Source organism: Anopheles maculipalpis, chromosome 3RL (genome assembly GCF_943734695.1).
Source record: "Anopheles maculipalpis chromosome 3RL, idAnoMacuDA_375_x, whole genome shotgun sequence".
In the NCBI taxonomy this organism is placed as follows: Eukaryota; Metazoa; Arthropoda; class Insecta; order Diptera; family Culicidae; genus Anopheles; species Anopheles maculipalpis.
This window is the reverse complement of record NC_064872.1, coordinates 40,623,307-40,637,791: the sequence shown is the minus strand read 5'-3', so window position 1 is coordinate 40,637,791 and position 14,485 is coordinate 40,623,307. Positions and strand designations below refer to the sequence as shown.

Here is a 14,485-nt window from a genome sequence, read left to right as displayed (position 1 = left end):
CACACAGTGAACATTATCTGCGCGCGGAACGGAAATTCAAGTTTCCACCGGTCCAGCCGCGTATAATGTCGACGACATCGTGTCACATGTAATTTACCCCCACGTCCAGTGCAGTAAAGATAACGGAATCCCACCCCCCGGGATGGGATGAACGGAAACGAAAGTCTCTGTACAATATTGGTTATGTGTAGAGGGATGATAGTTTCGTTTGGTGGTGGATTAGATTCGGTTATTAGTGTGTGTTGTGGTGAGGTAATACTTCTAACGCTTAACGCTTGTTTCATAAAAAGAGTTCTTTAGTTTTTTTTTTTATTTCCTTCGCAACATATCTTAACATTGCAGACTGTGTGATGATCATATTTAACAGTCAATACCATACCCAACAGTCCAGAAACTCTTGATCAGATAATAGACAAAATTGATACTATAAACCCGAATCGCGCACTGCTGATAACATCATTTAATCGAAATAGAAATTGGTAGAAAACACACGAGAAAAAAGCAAGAAGTTAAATGCGTGGATCAATTTTGCCATTCACCATGATTAAGGATTTTGTGTGTGTTTTCCTGTCTTGCAGCCTAATACGTAATAATCAGAGGATAACGGGTATCCCGCAGAAATCGAAACACGGGAAAGGGTCAGAGGGAGTAAAGGAAACATATCACACCTTGTGATAACAAGATACTACTGCCAAGCGCCTTATTCTGTCTATTGGCTTGTGTAGATTCCGGCGGTCCCTGTTTTCGACTAGTGTTTCGGTGGCATCGAAACGTGGCAGTACTGGAAAAGGAACCACATAGTAAAAGAGGCACCGAGCCAAAATTACCATCATCGAAATGGAGCTGACACTTGATTGCTGCTACTAGCTGGCTTCCAGACCAGAGAGTTAAGTAAGTGTTTCTACCGACAAAAAAAACTGCTATCCTACTAGCAGCAGCATTATGGCTGGACAAACATTTGCCAAGTGGCCAAGTGGGTGTGTATTAGCCATAAACTCTACCACCAAAGGTGCTTCATTTACCCAAGGGAGACCAACGCAACCAGCTCAACAAGTAGCTACAAAAATATACAACTGGATGGAAGATTGGCGTCCTTCGTGTTGTCCCGTTGTCTTGTTCGTCGTCATCATAAATGTTAAAAGACCAGCGACCTGCGATAACAGCCGCCGCCGCAGCTGCAGCAATAGTATTTGTTTTTTTTTTTTGGTGGTCCCATCCACATCCCTTGTTAAGCATGCTGTCTGTTTGGGAAGTGGCTGATTGCAGTAGTGTGGAGGACGCTCTTCCTTGGCATCATCGATTATCTCTGTTTCACTTGGCTGGCTGACTTTGGCTTTGTCTGTCGTGTCTTGTGTGGTATAGTGAGTAGTTCGTGCGCATGAAACATGCACTCTTTCCCAACATATAAGGTGCACCTGCTTAGCCGGCGCTAATCCGTTCGCCGGAAGTCAGAACGACGGATGTGAAATGTGCAAAAGAAGTACCGGGGTGAAAATTGTGAAACAAAACAACAATTATTCGTTGTTATTGTTGTAGCCGATGAACATCACGCACACGCACATACCCGGGTCTAGAAGGTGGAGGATGGCTCTGATAAGATTTGCTATTCGAAAGTGTGCGTAATCATTGTTGCTGTGGTGTTTTGACTATTTTCTTACTGTAAGCAAGCGATCATTAAGAACGATCTTGCGACCATATTTCGTTGAGATTTGGTGCAGAAACCTTATGAATTGTGTTCAGTTTTTGTGAAGATTTTGCCGAACGATTTGTGGACGATTTATGAAAGGCTCAATATTTTTCGGAAATCGCCACCACCAAATCATCCGGGAATGGTGCATGATGTTTCGGGTGACAATTATCGGTGCTGATTATCTGTATCTTATCACGCGCTCTGCCCCCGTGAAACCCGAATAAGGAAATCGTCGTTATCGGAAGGGCACAGCGGTTATAGAGAGCCGGTGATGTTTCAGTACGCCACTTTTTTTTTGTGAAGAGTCATAAATCGAACCCTAACCGCGCGCGCAATTCGCATGTTACACAGTGTTGTAACGGTTCTTTCGTTCTGCAGGTCAGTTATAACTGGAAGTTCAACGAGTTACCTACACCCCGGTTACCTTTTCTCACAACAAACAAAAAGTGCCGAGTGATCCCTCTGGCCGTGATCTTGATGAAGACTTCAAATCGAAGAGTTCCAGCCCGCTAGTCGCAAGAATCGCCCGGGATCGTCTTTCCCAACCTGTGCCGAGGGGATGCAATTTATTCGCAACAGCCTCTCGTTTTCGTTCATCAGCAACCAGGGCAATAATCAGCAATCTCCGGCAAATGGCCCATCGACGAACGGAACAGGGGACGCGGACGAGCGGAAAGATGCAGCACCACCATCACGCTCGGAATCGAACCTCAGTGAAAAGTCGCAGTATGCAACGGTTCGATCGAAGTTACCGCTGAACTTGGGTAGCCCACCGTCGGCGTACAGTACACCGTTTCAGAGTCCGATCATTGCTAGCCGCACGTACCCAACGCTGGTCGATGCTGCGGCAACGCTAAACCGTACCGATAGTCGGGATGACTCAGGCAATGGTACTATCAAACCGGAACGGTCCAGCAAGGTGTACTTCATCGAGCAGGGACAGCTGCAAACAGATTACGAGCTACCGGAACGGCCCGGCCGGTCAATGCGCGGTACGGCGAGTGTGGATGGCGGCGATGGCATCGTGAATCCTGCCTTCACAAATGATTCCGGTGCCACTGTGATAAACATGTCCAGTACCCAGCCGAGGTGAGTGTGGAGATGGGTGTTGATGGTAGCCAGTGGCAACGTGCTAAGCAATCCATGAAGTTGGATTATGCTGAACATTTTTGTTATTTGGTAAATGTGTTATGTGCTTGTGGAATGGCTCCAACTTTAATCGGATATATGTATCGGGTGTACGATAGGAACATGTGTAAAACTGCGCTACACAGCATTGCGATAAGATGGTTGCGATAAGGATAAAGTCTATGTCATCAATGCGGAACATGCGAAACGACGCTGGAAGTAAGGCTCAAGCTAGTTTGCAAGTTACGGAATGTTTGCCCTGTATCGTAAAGTTGGCATTTTAATGCCGATATTAATATGTTTGCTTAATTGAATGCTGCAAAAAACAAATAGCAATAGCTGCAAAATGACAAAGTTTTTGCTCTTTTGCGTCAAGAGGGTCTATAAATCATTATCAACCGCAATTGACCGCAAATTCATCTGTAGATAGTATGGGCCGATGAGACCAATTCATTTTTTCCCTCCGTGACATGGAAACGGATACCGATGGTTGGTGTGTTAAATAAGAGCCAATAGAACTTCGATTACCAACGCAATGGATTACCGGTGTGATCTTTCACTGTGCCTCTCCATGGAGATTGATGAATCACATAGCCACATCAATCATTTGTATGTTCGTATCAAATCTGTAGCTATTGTTCCTTTTTTTCTACTGTCCATGGTGTGCTATCGTCCCGTCCTTATCAAGCTTCATTCCCAGGTGGGCTTGTAATAAATGTGCTCCAATCTTTCTTCTATTTCTGTCCCGGCATGCCCCCGTTGCCTGTCTCAGATGGATTCTCCTACCGTTCAAAACGGTTTGGGTGATTCATCGTTCGATAGACTGATCATAGTTGAACGTAACGTATTCCTTTCTTCTTTTTACAATTACAGCGTCATACGGGAACAGTACTGGACGTGGTCGTGTCGTTGCCGACGAGAACTCACCTCCCGAGAGAAAGCTCTGCTCATTGTGATTTTCGTTCTGGTGCTGGTCATTGGAGGTCTCGCCACATACCTGGGCATTGTGGTGGACAGTGATGATGGAATTACTGGTACTATAGCACGCTTAGATTGAATATTCTTTTTTGCTTTTGATTAATTTATGTTTTTTTTTGTTTTAGGTGGCATACTCACGAGAAGTATACTGCAACCAGCGATTAGCGATCATTGAGATCGTTTTACCACAACACCAACTTAAGCAATACGACCGATAGTCTGATTCAGATTGGCGGTCATATTTCTTTACAAAACGAACCATCCCATCGAACGAGTCCTCAAACCTACTGTAAACTCTATTGCTAAGACTGCATGTGCACACCTGTTTCTAATCCCATGACGTTACGGAAAACCACACGAAGAACGCATGGTATCAATCAAGTACATACTTAGTTTCTAACGTTTGATATATGTGTATTTTATGCCGTTTACATGATAATTCAGTAATCCCGAAGCAGAATACGATTAGCGTTCGTTTTCTTCTGTTAATAAATTAACCCTGCATAATCTGCTTGATGCAAGCGAATCAATGTAAAGCTATGGCTTTTAAATTTGGTTTAAAAAAATCGTAAAGAATTGGTAAGGAAATATGATAAAATTTTACTGTAAGTTTAAAACATTCAATATTTCTACTGTCTAGCGCAGTGCTCCTGATTTGCCCGTTTTTTTCTTTTCGCGCCAATTTCGCCTTCAGCAGCAGTGTTGCCAGCCGCCAACTGTCAAAAGTGTTGTTGCGGTTTATGCTTTCTTACCCGCGCTAAAATTGATTGAAGCAGGCGGCTATTTACATGTGTGCGAAGCCTTGAGCTGGAAGCAGGAGTGCAACACAATTCGGAATACTGCGTAGAAAGAGGCTGGTTGTTAAACTTTCTGGAACGCCATAACGATGGCTCCGCGTCGTAAACGTGCATCTACGGGCAAGTCCACTGAGGTAAGTGGTCAGGACCTAAGGTATTTCTCCATCGAAAGTAAGCACATTTTCTCATCGGTGGTTTTGTAGACAACGGCGAAGAAAGCCAAGCCGGAAGAAACTGCATCCAAACCGGTTGAGGAACAAACGAAAGGCTCAAAGGATGGAGCGTACGTATTCGTCGAACACTGTAAATCATGATCCGTGTTTAAGCGCAAGGCCGCCGAGGTCCATTCGGAACTGTGCGAGCTTGCGCCGGAACACAACCTACAGCTTGTGTTGAACGAGAACGGAAAGCCGCGCAAGGGTGCGTTTGAGATCTTCATCGCAAAGTCGATGGACGGTGAGAAGGTGCAGGTTTGGTCCGGATTGCCCAAGGGACCACCTAGGAAAGACAAGTTTCCAGAGGCAAAGAGTATCCTCGATGATGTTCTTAAGGCGTTGAAGTAGGGTACACGCCATTAAGGATTGGTGCGGTGGGAATGCGACAGTCTCCTCACTGTTTCTTCGTAATGCTATGCCGTATGACGAGACTCGAGTAAACCCAAACCGGGACTCTTGTTTCCGAAGCTCTTAGCTAGCATTTCTGTAGAATGGTGCGACGTACTGATGTTTTCCCAGACGCAGACCGTCCGATTCAGAGTACAAATCAGTGAAAATACACTCAGGAATATCGTTTACACATACTTGTGTTTTATTGCTAACCGTCGGATGGTAATAACTAATGCAAATGCTAGACTTAGAGCCACTTATCGTAGGATGTAATCCTTCGGATAGTCCATTATTTTCGGGAAATTACGAACCAATTCCGGATCGATGTGGTCCAACCGTTCCGGAACACGCCGTGGTTGACGAATTTGGTTGGTTACGTTCTCAAGCACATCCTTCGGTACTTCGGCGTCCTTGAAAAGGTGGAGCCTTTGCATCGTATGTCTGCGTTGCAAATTTCCCTTCATTGCACGGTACACGGCTTTTTTCATAATCTACGGGGAATCCAGGTAAAAAGCATAATTAAAAAATTTGTTTTCCTTTTCAAAGGAGACGCTTGCTCCGTCGTTACCATGGTAGGATCTTTCTCGTGCAGCTGCCACGCCAGCGTCCAGCTTGCTCCGCCCGCGTATCCAGTATGGTGAAAGTAAGCACGCTTTTTCCATTCATCACCCGGGAGTGCGATTTCTGCCGTGTTGATAACTACGACGTGGTCACCACAATCATCTAAAAGCAAGAACCGTTGTTTGGGGATCAGTATTCCCAGGATTTGCGGATTTGTTTTCTGTTTAGCGACACTCACTCATAGGATGGTAAATCGGTTTGTGCAGTCCCATCAGGTGTTTTCTTATCAAAGATGCGGCTTCGAATGGATTTTGCCAGGTACAGTCGAATATGTGCCATGTCCTGGCGAATGTAGCCCATTGCTAAAACACAAAAAAATAACACATACATGAATACGTACCGATTTCATAACATACCGGCAGCGGAGTTGATTGTTGACTTGTTTGTATATAGTACCAAACTTATTAGGTTTACCTGTACTCGTTGCGTAACAGACATTCCGATGACCTACGACAAATATATGGTTTAATTTGCTGGCAAAACAGCGAAAGGTTTTGAAGAAATAGGCAAAATCTACACACAATTTTAGGTTTTCTTGGGCATGTGCGCTTGTAAAATCACAACCACAACAAACCTGACAGTTTACATTGACGTACGTGACCAAGGTGAATAGTGTTTTTCAATTGACGTTCCAACTGTTGACAAATTGATTACAGAGGATGACTTTTCGTTGCCACAGCATTTGGAATTTGCAATCAGATCAGATAATTCTCACTCAACAGTTGGTTTTCGTGGGGGTCAGAGCGACAGTGCAAAAGAAAAAGTGCATTACTGCATTCCTTGGTGAGCTGGTAAGTTGGTGATGCATTTTACTATTTACATTTGCAGCAGCAAACAGTCAAACCATTCTAAAGTAAGAAGAAGGATGTAGTGGAGGCTGTCAGTCCCCCGTTCTGCCACCCGACGATGTGTGATCTCATCTGCGTGGGGGTTAAGGGCTTTCAAATAGATATCTCACTAAACATTAATTAGCGGTCATTATTGATAATCATGTATAATTTTGTAAAGCGTTCCATCTCGGTGTTGTTCACAGTTTCCATCGTAGTTTCGCTGCTAGCATTTTACCGGCCTGTTACCACGATGCGCTTAAGCCCTCTGGATCCAAGCTCCTATTCCAATGCCCGTAAGTAGCCACCAGGAGCGGGATAGTGTGCAGTACCGTGGAGTATCATTGAAATGTTCAATTGTTCTGCCTTATCTGCCACTTAACATATTTATGTCACACTCCCAATCGCACGTTATACATCATCATTCTTACAGATGAGCTTATCATACGTCATGTGGATCTGGATTGGACGGTTAACTTCGATAAGAGCACTATCTCCGGTACGGCCACCCTGAACTTCAAGCTAATCAAGGAGGATCTCGAGGAAATTGTAAGTACAAACGGTCGATCGATCGCAAATTTCAATTGTTTTGTATATTACCAACGTTTTATCATCGTACCCATATAGTTCCTAGATGTGAGCGATATTAGCGTTTCCTCTATTGTGGCAAAGTCTTCCGCCGGTGAGGTTCCACTCGATTGGGACATCGGTGGTACGGTGGAGAACATAGGCTCGAAACTGACCATCTACTTGCCGACGAAAACGAACGACGATCTAACGTTGGTGATTACCTACGAAACTTCGCCCAAGGCAAGTGCTCTACAATGGCTAACGCCAGAGCAAACATTTGGCAAGAAGCATCCGTATCTCTTCAGTCAGTGTCAGGCGATCCATGCCCGTTCGATCCTGCCCTGCCAGGATACACCGGCTGTGAAGTTTACCTACAATGCAACGGTAAGATCAGTGGTGCACTGTTGAAGCTTTTCTCGCTTACCGATTGTGATCCATTTGCTTTCGTTCAGCTTCATCATCCGCAAGAAGTTACAGGTCTAATGAGCGCAATTAGGGTCGATTCCACACCGGGAGTGACAAAGTTTCAGCAGAAAACCCCCATTCCAAGCTATCTGCTTGCCATCGTAGTCGGAGCACTCGTGTCCAAACCGATTGGACCCATGTAAGCGAATTGCAGTCATCTGGGTGAGGTGGCCGAAAAAAACTAATTGTTATTTCTGTTCCAGTTCGAGCGTGTGGGCTGAACAGGAGCAGATCGAAGAAGCAGCCGAAGAATTTTCCCAAACGGCTGACTTTATTGCAAAGGCGGAAGAAATCTGCGGACCGTACGTATGGGAGCGTTATGATTTGCTGGTAATGCCACCGAGCTTCCCGTTCGGTGGTATGGAGAATCCGTGCCTAACGTTCGTAACGCCAACACTGCTAGCGGGCGACAAATCGTTAGCGACGGTCGTGGCGCACGAGATTGCCCACAGCTGGACGGGAAATTTGGTCACAAATCGCAACTTTGAGCATTTCTGGCTGAACGAAGGCTTTACAGTGTTTGTCGAGGGCAAAATCGTGGGCCGACTGTCTGGGAATGCGTCACGCGATTTCCACGCCCTGCACGGTTTGAGTGAGCTGTCGGATTGTGTACGTATTTGACAGGGTCGACGGATCGTACAGAACGACACTTTTAAAAATGGTTTGCTTTTTTTGCTAACAGATTAAAACTCAGCTAGCCGATACGCCCGAACTTACGAAGTTGGTCGTCGACCTGTCCGAGTGTGGGCCGGACGATGCGTTCTCCACCGTACCGTACATTAAGGGTTCAACGTTTTTGCGCTATCTGGAAGATTTGTTCGGCGGCCCGTCCCTGTTTGAACCATTCTTTCGTGCTTACCTGAACCGCTTCAAGTATCAGTCGGTGCTTACGAACGACTTCAAGCAGATGCTGTACGAATGGTTCCGCGAGGATCCCAAAAATGAAGTGCTACTCGAGCGAATCGATTGGGACTTGTGGTTGTTCGGCGAGGGTATGCCACCGGTCATACCGAGGTAGGTTGCAAATAGTGTAGGCTGACCAGACGTATCGTATTTAATGGGACAGTTTCTTTTTTTTTACCAAAAGTTCATGTCCCTTCGTAATCATGAAAATGGTAAAATTTTCCCGTACTGTGATGTCCCGACAGTTTTGTTTTTTATTTATTTTGAATTTTCCGTTTGAATTTCGCTTCAATTTTAAGTTCAACGAGCTGTGATCGAGATATATATGTATCAATTTCGCCAAACAATATAATATCAAACAATCATTCTTTACCAGGGAATGTTTCTAGTTCAGCTAACTACGAGCGCAGCTTAGAAACTATACCTTTGTAATTCCTTTCCACCTTGAAAAATGTAATATGAATTCTTGTCTTCCTTAAAAATACCCCATGTCCCGGTTTTTTCATCAATTCCGTCTGGTCATCCTAAAATATAGTAGCGGGCAAAAGCACTGACGAACTATCAATTAACGATTGTACAATCACGTTTCCTTAGCTACGATCGGTCCATGCTGGAAGCGTGTCTGGCCCATGCTACCCTGTGGGCGGAAAACGATTTGGACCTCATCCGAGACTCTCCGTTGCTGAAACAGAAGCTCGTTAGCGTGCAGTTGATTGAATTTCTTGCCCAACTGCTCGAGAAGAAAACGATCGTTGCACTGACGGGCGAGAAGGTGGCATTGCTTGGTGAAACGTACGGACTCAGCACGACAAAGAATGCCGAATTACGATTCCGCTTCGTTCGGCTGTACATACGGGCCCGTTTGATGGACAAGATGGATGAAATTCTTGCCTTCGCCAACAGCAACTTCCGGATGAAGTTTGTGCGTCCAGTTTACAAGGAGCTGGGCGCATGGCCACAAGCGCGACCGATTGCCATCGAGAATTACAACCGCGTCAAGGACCAGATGATGACCGTTTGTGCGTACACGGTAGCAAAAGATTTAGGCATTTCGGATGCTTCTGCATGAGTGAGCCTATGTGAGCCTATGGAAAAGTTACGCGGCGCGAATCGTGTGTGATGGAAGGCATTTAGAGTGTTTTTTTTTTTTTTTATTCTAGAATAAAGTTCCCTGTCTTCACTTACGTGTACCTGTGTAATTGCTTGAAAGATACAAAAGTGAATAATGTCGAGTCGTTTGAATATTTTTTAACCACCTACAAAGACGTAGACTTATTTTGATGGTTATTATTTACTTTTTTATATTTCATTAATAAAAATATAGCTTCTATGAAACGGAAAATACATATTTTCATATAAAAAATATGTTTGGCGCTAGATAAACTGCTCTAAATATAGATGTTACAAGCTATGAAACCCAAAAAATCAGATTAGGATTTTTTTAAATTCTCGATTAACTTTTATTAGTTAAACCACAAATAGTCTCACCTTTTATTGTCTTAATTTACATACAAATATGACGCGGATATAAAAAGTGATTAGTTTTCTTATCCGGGAAAATGCAATCCCCCATACAAAATGTATGACCTTCCTAGGCGGGTATGTGGTTTATACAAGTAGGGGTGTATTTTTTGGTTATTGAAAATAAAGTTTTAAACCATCACCGATTTACGTGCCTCTCTCGGATTGGTACGCATTTCAGTGATGCTTCGATCATGCGAATGTAATTGCAATTCTTCCGTCTGTACTGTTGCTCGCCAACGAAGAAATAAAATTGTTCCACTTACAGCTAGTAACACGGCAGCTATCATAGTCAGTGGCTTGTGGGTAGAGTTTGAAAGTTTTATGAATTGGATTCTACCCAAATCGTGCAAACAAACAGGGGTGAACTTACCTCGGGTATTTTTTGCACCAACTGCACCGACCGTGTACACTGTGTCATTGTAATGATCGATACGATCAGAAGGAACAAGAATACGGCATACGATACGACCAGCACGGAAATGTGCTGCGTTTTAAGTCCGCGATCCGTACGTACGAGATTAAGCGCGAAACTCGAGTACGACACCATTGTTAGCAGCGCACTGCCGGTAGTAATGGTGATGTACGTTATGTTCCTGCAATCGAATGAAACATTTGATGAACGTTAAAGGTGTACGCATTTTCACCGAAAAGGCTTTTAGTCAGCTTTGAACACACCAAACCCTAGATTCGACACAGTCACCGGCCGTGATGAAAATCATGCCACCGACGATCATACACAGCTGGGAAGAGTTAAATGATAGCTTTTATCTCACGCTCTTTTTTTCCCTCAATTCTATCTTATACAATGTATTCTTACAAGCGACACGACTTTCGTTACACCGACTGGTGAAAGCACAAATTCTGCTCCGGTCTGCAGCATTCCTGGGTGGGTTGAGGAATTTTATTTTCAAGCTTACTTTATCATGCTCCTCGGTGAGCCAGACTGATGCGTGTACACTTGAACGGTAGCCTACAACGACGACGGGCCACAGCGATTGCGATGACCATATTATGCGGAAACTAATTGCATTGTAGATCATCTACTTTCGATAAGAAAGGACAACTTTATAGATAGTGAAACCACTCAAACACGATGGCTATCTAACACAAGCGACCAATGATAAGAAGCCGTTGCAGCACGGTTAGACAGTAGGAAAACGTGCGCCGCTTGTCTCGAAGGACTTTCGAGCAGAGCGAAACGCATGCGGTGGAACGGAAGCAAAACAAACGAAAGCGCTAGGCGTTATTGTGGAGCCCATTCGGTTGTTTATTTATATCTTAACTAAGCCCAGCAGCAGGTAAGTAATGTAGGTAAGAATATCTAAACACGCTACGTTTATCTCTTGAAGCCGTACTTTTTCCTCTCGTAGAACAGATCGGTTTTTGAGCTGCCAAGGTTTACGATTTTGGGACATCCATCGCGCTGCGAATGAAAGTAAATAGCATTTGTTGAGGTAATGGTCGGCTTAATGTAAAGGGTTGACAAAACCTACATCCTTCTCCTGGATTGTACATTCTTTGCAGTAGTACGCATCCGATACACCTGGCCCGCCGCATATAACGCACCGACCCTGATACGAACCGTAATTACATTCGTCACAAATTCGTACCAACGTGCAGGGTCGCACATACGAGTCACAGATCACGCACTTGCCATCACACTTTTCGCACAGGCGTCCAATGGCTTGAGAGGGGAACAGGGAATTGCGTGCATTTAATGGTGTCAGTCAGCATATGGGGGTCAATACGTTACACAAATTAACTTCACTTACCCACACCCGGTTGCTTGCGGCAGAAAATTAAATCTGGATGATGTTTGGCCATCGTTAGGTAGTGGTTTTTTTATCGTGCACCGCTGAGCAGAAGCGTTGTTGATTGTTTTTGTTTGCCGGTACTTTGCAGCTGTAAACAACGCAGCGATGAGATGCGTTTGACGTTTTGCAAGGTGCTTACAGCCAAGTTGTTGCATACCCAATTGGCAGAGAGAAGTTTCCATAATGATCTCTCACTTCATCATCGCTTTTTCTCGCTCTAATTTGAATGAATTTCTCCTTCTGACTCCTTGGTGAGGCCTGTGTCACAGCTCCATCGTTCCGATTTTTTCGCATGGTCCTATGATAATTTGAAATAGAATGATTCTGTTTTCATCGGATTGTGGAAACAAAAAAAAATTGTTCGGAAAACCATGTGAAAAACCCGGAACGCTGTGTCACCAGCCTGAGATTTGTGTGTGCAATGTAAGGACATGCACATGGTTTGAAATTGTGTGATATTAGCAATAGTTGTGAAAGTTAATAAAAGATTTTTTTCCAGTGTGACAAACCGGAGTGCTTCACTGTGGTATAAAATCAAATAGAAGAAAAAGGAATACAAAAGTACGGTAAGCGTATACTGGTTGAACGTTTGGGATTGTTCGTGACCGTGTGGCAATTGCGGTAATAAGGCTTGCCAACGATGTGGTTAATACTGCGATTAATACCACAAACTTCAGTTACCATTGATAGTTGGGGATGAAATGCGTTTGACAATTGCAAGGTGCTTACAGCCAAGATGTTTGCATAGAGGCCACCTAACCGATATGCCTTGATATTTGAACTGTCAGTAACGTAGTGTGACAGCAGGTAAACAGACCGGTGTTTACATAAAAGTGTACATGTGGTCGCGTTGTCTGCATCGGTGAAACAAGTCAAGCTTTTATCTTTTCGATATTTTACTAGGTAAATAACAATCTACACAACGGTGAACGATAACTGATTAACTAAACTGTACACTTTAGATTGTTAAAGGTATTTCCAGTTTTGAGTGCTTCAACAAAATGACGGATAAGATTGAAGTTGGCGATTTCCTAATCGTACAGCGTCAGAAGTACACTAAGTTACAAAAGTTCAATAATCTAAATACGATTGTGAACCTGGGGAAGGATCAAGTCGAGTTACGGCTCGCGGAAAACCATCCCTACCAAACCACGTTTCATTTGGTGCCAAAACAAGAACGAGGCAAGCGAATCTACACGCTCGATGCACTATCGACACCGTCGGAAATCAGAAATTTGAAAGAGCTGCTCATCAAGGAAAGTGGTAACGACAATCGAAATATCATTGACGATCGACAATCGCAGGCTCTTACGACGGAAGAAATACTTAAGCTGCGCGAAGAGTGCGAATCTTCGTCGGAGGTAATCAGCAAGCTGGTAGAAAACTCGAAAAGCTTTGCTACGAAAACGGAATACTCGCAGGAAAAGTATCTCAAGCGAAAGGAGAAAAAGTACTTCGAGTACATTACGATAAGGCGTCCGTCGATTCGACTGTTGGCTGACATTTATTGGCGTTTGGATCCGGAGAAGGTGCTGGGCGTTCGTTTCGATACGCTATCGCAAATAATTTCGTACAGCGGAGTGTGCAGTGTCGGTAACTATCTGATGTACGAATCTGGCACGAACGGACTGTTGCCGGCTGCAATGCTAAACTCTATAGGAGCGGAAACCGATGGTAAATTGGTACATTTGCATCCGGGCAACGTTGCACAAAAGCAAGCCCTTTTAGCAATGTCTTATCCGACCGAACAAGAAGCACGATGCGTGTCGGTTAACATCTATTCTGTGTTACGACATTTCTATCAAACGACGGAAGTAGACAATGGCAAAGAAGCGGAAATAGAGCAATTGAAGAAGGAGGTCGTTGTCGTTGCAGATGAGCCTGCTATTGTTGAACAGGAGAAAGAAGGATTGATCCAAACCGATGGATCGAACAAGCGCAAACAGGAAGAAATGACGGAAGGATCGGATGTATCCGCAGCAAAGCAGATAAAACTGGACAAGCAAAAACAATCCTGGGAGGTGGAAAATGAAACTGCCGCAAGCATCATGAAGGAAAAGTTTGATTCACTCGTTATCGTAGCCAAGGAACATCCGTACAGTATTTTGAAAGCGTTGCTTCCATTCGTCAAACCTAGCCGACCGGTCGTGATCTTCAGTACTTCGAGAGAAATTCTCACGGAGTGTTACGTAGATCTCAAGACGGAAGCATCGGTAACGTATCTGCGTGTAATTTCGAATTGGATGCGACAGTATCAAATATTGCCAAACCGTACCCATCCAGATGTAACTATGTCCGGGAGCAGCGGATATCTGCTTACGGGCTACACTATCGGAAATTGATGGAATAGCGACGACAAAGTGAAATTTAAAGCATTTTTTTGCTGGATTATATATGATAAATAAAAAAGCTATTTGTTATCATACAAGATTGTTTATCAATCTGATAGATTTGAAAATTTCATGGGAAGATACCGAATCCAGCCACATCCAACAAGTCCTTTCTCGCCTTCGTATAGGTCATATCTGCCTTACACACTCCTACCTCCTAGAAAAATCCAGTC

At 44.1% G+C, this 14,485-nt stretch overlaps 8 protein-coding genes across 8 annotated transcripts in view; 4 read left to right on the top strand and 4 right to left on the bottom strand.

Annotated features, from left to right (window-relative positions):
* LOC126564342 (actin-binding protein IPP) overlaps positions 1-14,485 on the bottom strand; it is a 389,363-nt gene that overhangs the window by 10,268 nt on the left and 364,610 nt on the right. The window lies entirely within an intron of this gene.
* LOC126565287 (uncharacterized) lies at positions 2,210-3,979 on the top strand. Its single transcript, XM_050222451.1, has 3 exons — positions 2,210-2,779; positions 3,692-3,852; positions 3,922-3,979. Exons 1-3 carry the CDS (start codon positions 2,250-2,252, stop codon positions 3,969-3,971), a joined length of 741 nt encoding a protein of 246 aa, XP_050078408.1. The 5' UTR covers positions 2,210-2,249; the 3' UTR covers positions 3,972-3,979.
* LOC126565596 (selenoprotein H-like) lies at positions 4,565-5,187 on the top strand. Its single transcript, XM_050222788.1, has 2 exons — positions 4,565-4,727; positions 4,797-5,187. Exons 1-2 carry the CDS (start codon positions 4,683-4,685, stop codon positions 5,154-5,156), a joined length of 405 nt encoding a protein of 134 aa, XP_050078745.1. The 5' UTR covers positions 4,565-4,682; the 3' UTR covers positions 5,157-5,187.
* LOC126565481 (39S ribosomal protein L13, mitochondrial) lies at positions 5,456-6,298 on the bottom strand. The gene is made up of 4 exons (XM_050222660.1): positions 6,234-6,298; positions 5,998-6,121; positions 5,767-5,921; positions 5,456-5,689 (listed from the first exon to the last, which is right to left on the bottom strand). The coding sequence occupies exons 1-4, from the start codon at positions 6,255-6,257 to the stop codon at positions 5,456-5,458; spliced, it is 537 nt and encodes a 178-aa protein (XP_050078617.1). The 5' UTR covers positions 6,258-6,298.
* LOC126564293 (leukotriene A-4 hydrolase) lies at positions 6,789-9,653 on the top strand. Its single transcript, XM_050221294.1, has 7 exons — positions 6,789-6,942; positions 7,080-7,195; positions 7,274-7,600; positions 7,669-7,820; positions 7,885-8,290; positions 8,364-8,695; positions 9,179-9,653. Exons 1-7 carry the CDS (start codon positions 6,810-6,812, stop codon positions 9,651-9,653), a joined length of 1,941 nt encoding a protein of 646 aa, XP_050077251.1. The 5' UTR covers positions 6,789-6,809.
* LOC126565500 (uncharacterized) lies at positions 10,237-10,988 on the bottom strand. Its single transcript, XM_050222682.1, has 4 exons — positions 10,926-10,988; positions 10,784-10,848; positions 10,479-10,701; positions 10,237-10,404 (listed from the first exon to the last, which is right to left on the bottom strand). The coding sequence occupies exons 1-4, from the start codon at positions 10,986-10,988 to the stop codon at positions 10,237-10,239; spliced, it is 519 nt and encodes a 172-aa protein (XP_050078639.1).
* Positions 11,435-11,995, bottom strand: LOC126565668 (PHD finger-like domain-containing protein 5A). The gene is made up of 3 exons (XM_050222867.1): positions 11,881-11,995; positions 11,602-11,792; positions 11,435-11,531 (listed from the first exon to the last, which is right to left on the bottom strand). Exons 1-3 carry the CDS (start codon positions 11,930-11,932, stop codon positions 11,445-11,447), a joined length of 330 nt encoding a protein of 109 aa, XP_050078824.1. The 5' UTR covers positions 11,933-11,995; the 3' UTR covers positions 11,435-11,444.
* LOC126564692 (tRNA (adenine(58)-N(1))-methyltransferase non-catalytic subunit TRM6) lies at positions 12,909-14,264 on the top strand. The gene has a single exon (XM_050221781.1). The coding sequence runs from the start codon at positions 12,924-12,926 to the stop codon at positions 14,262-14,264; it is 1,341 nt and encodes a 446-aa protein (XP_050077738.1). The 5' UTR covers positions 12,909-12,923.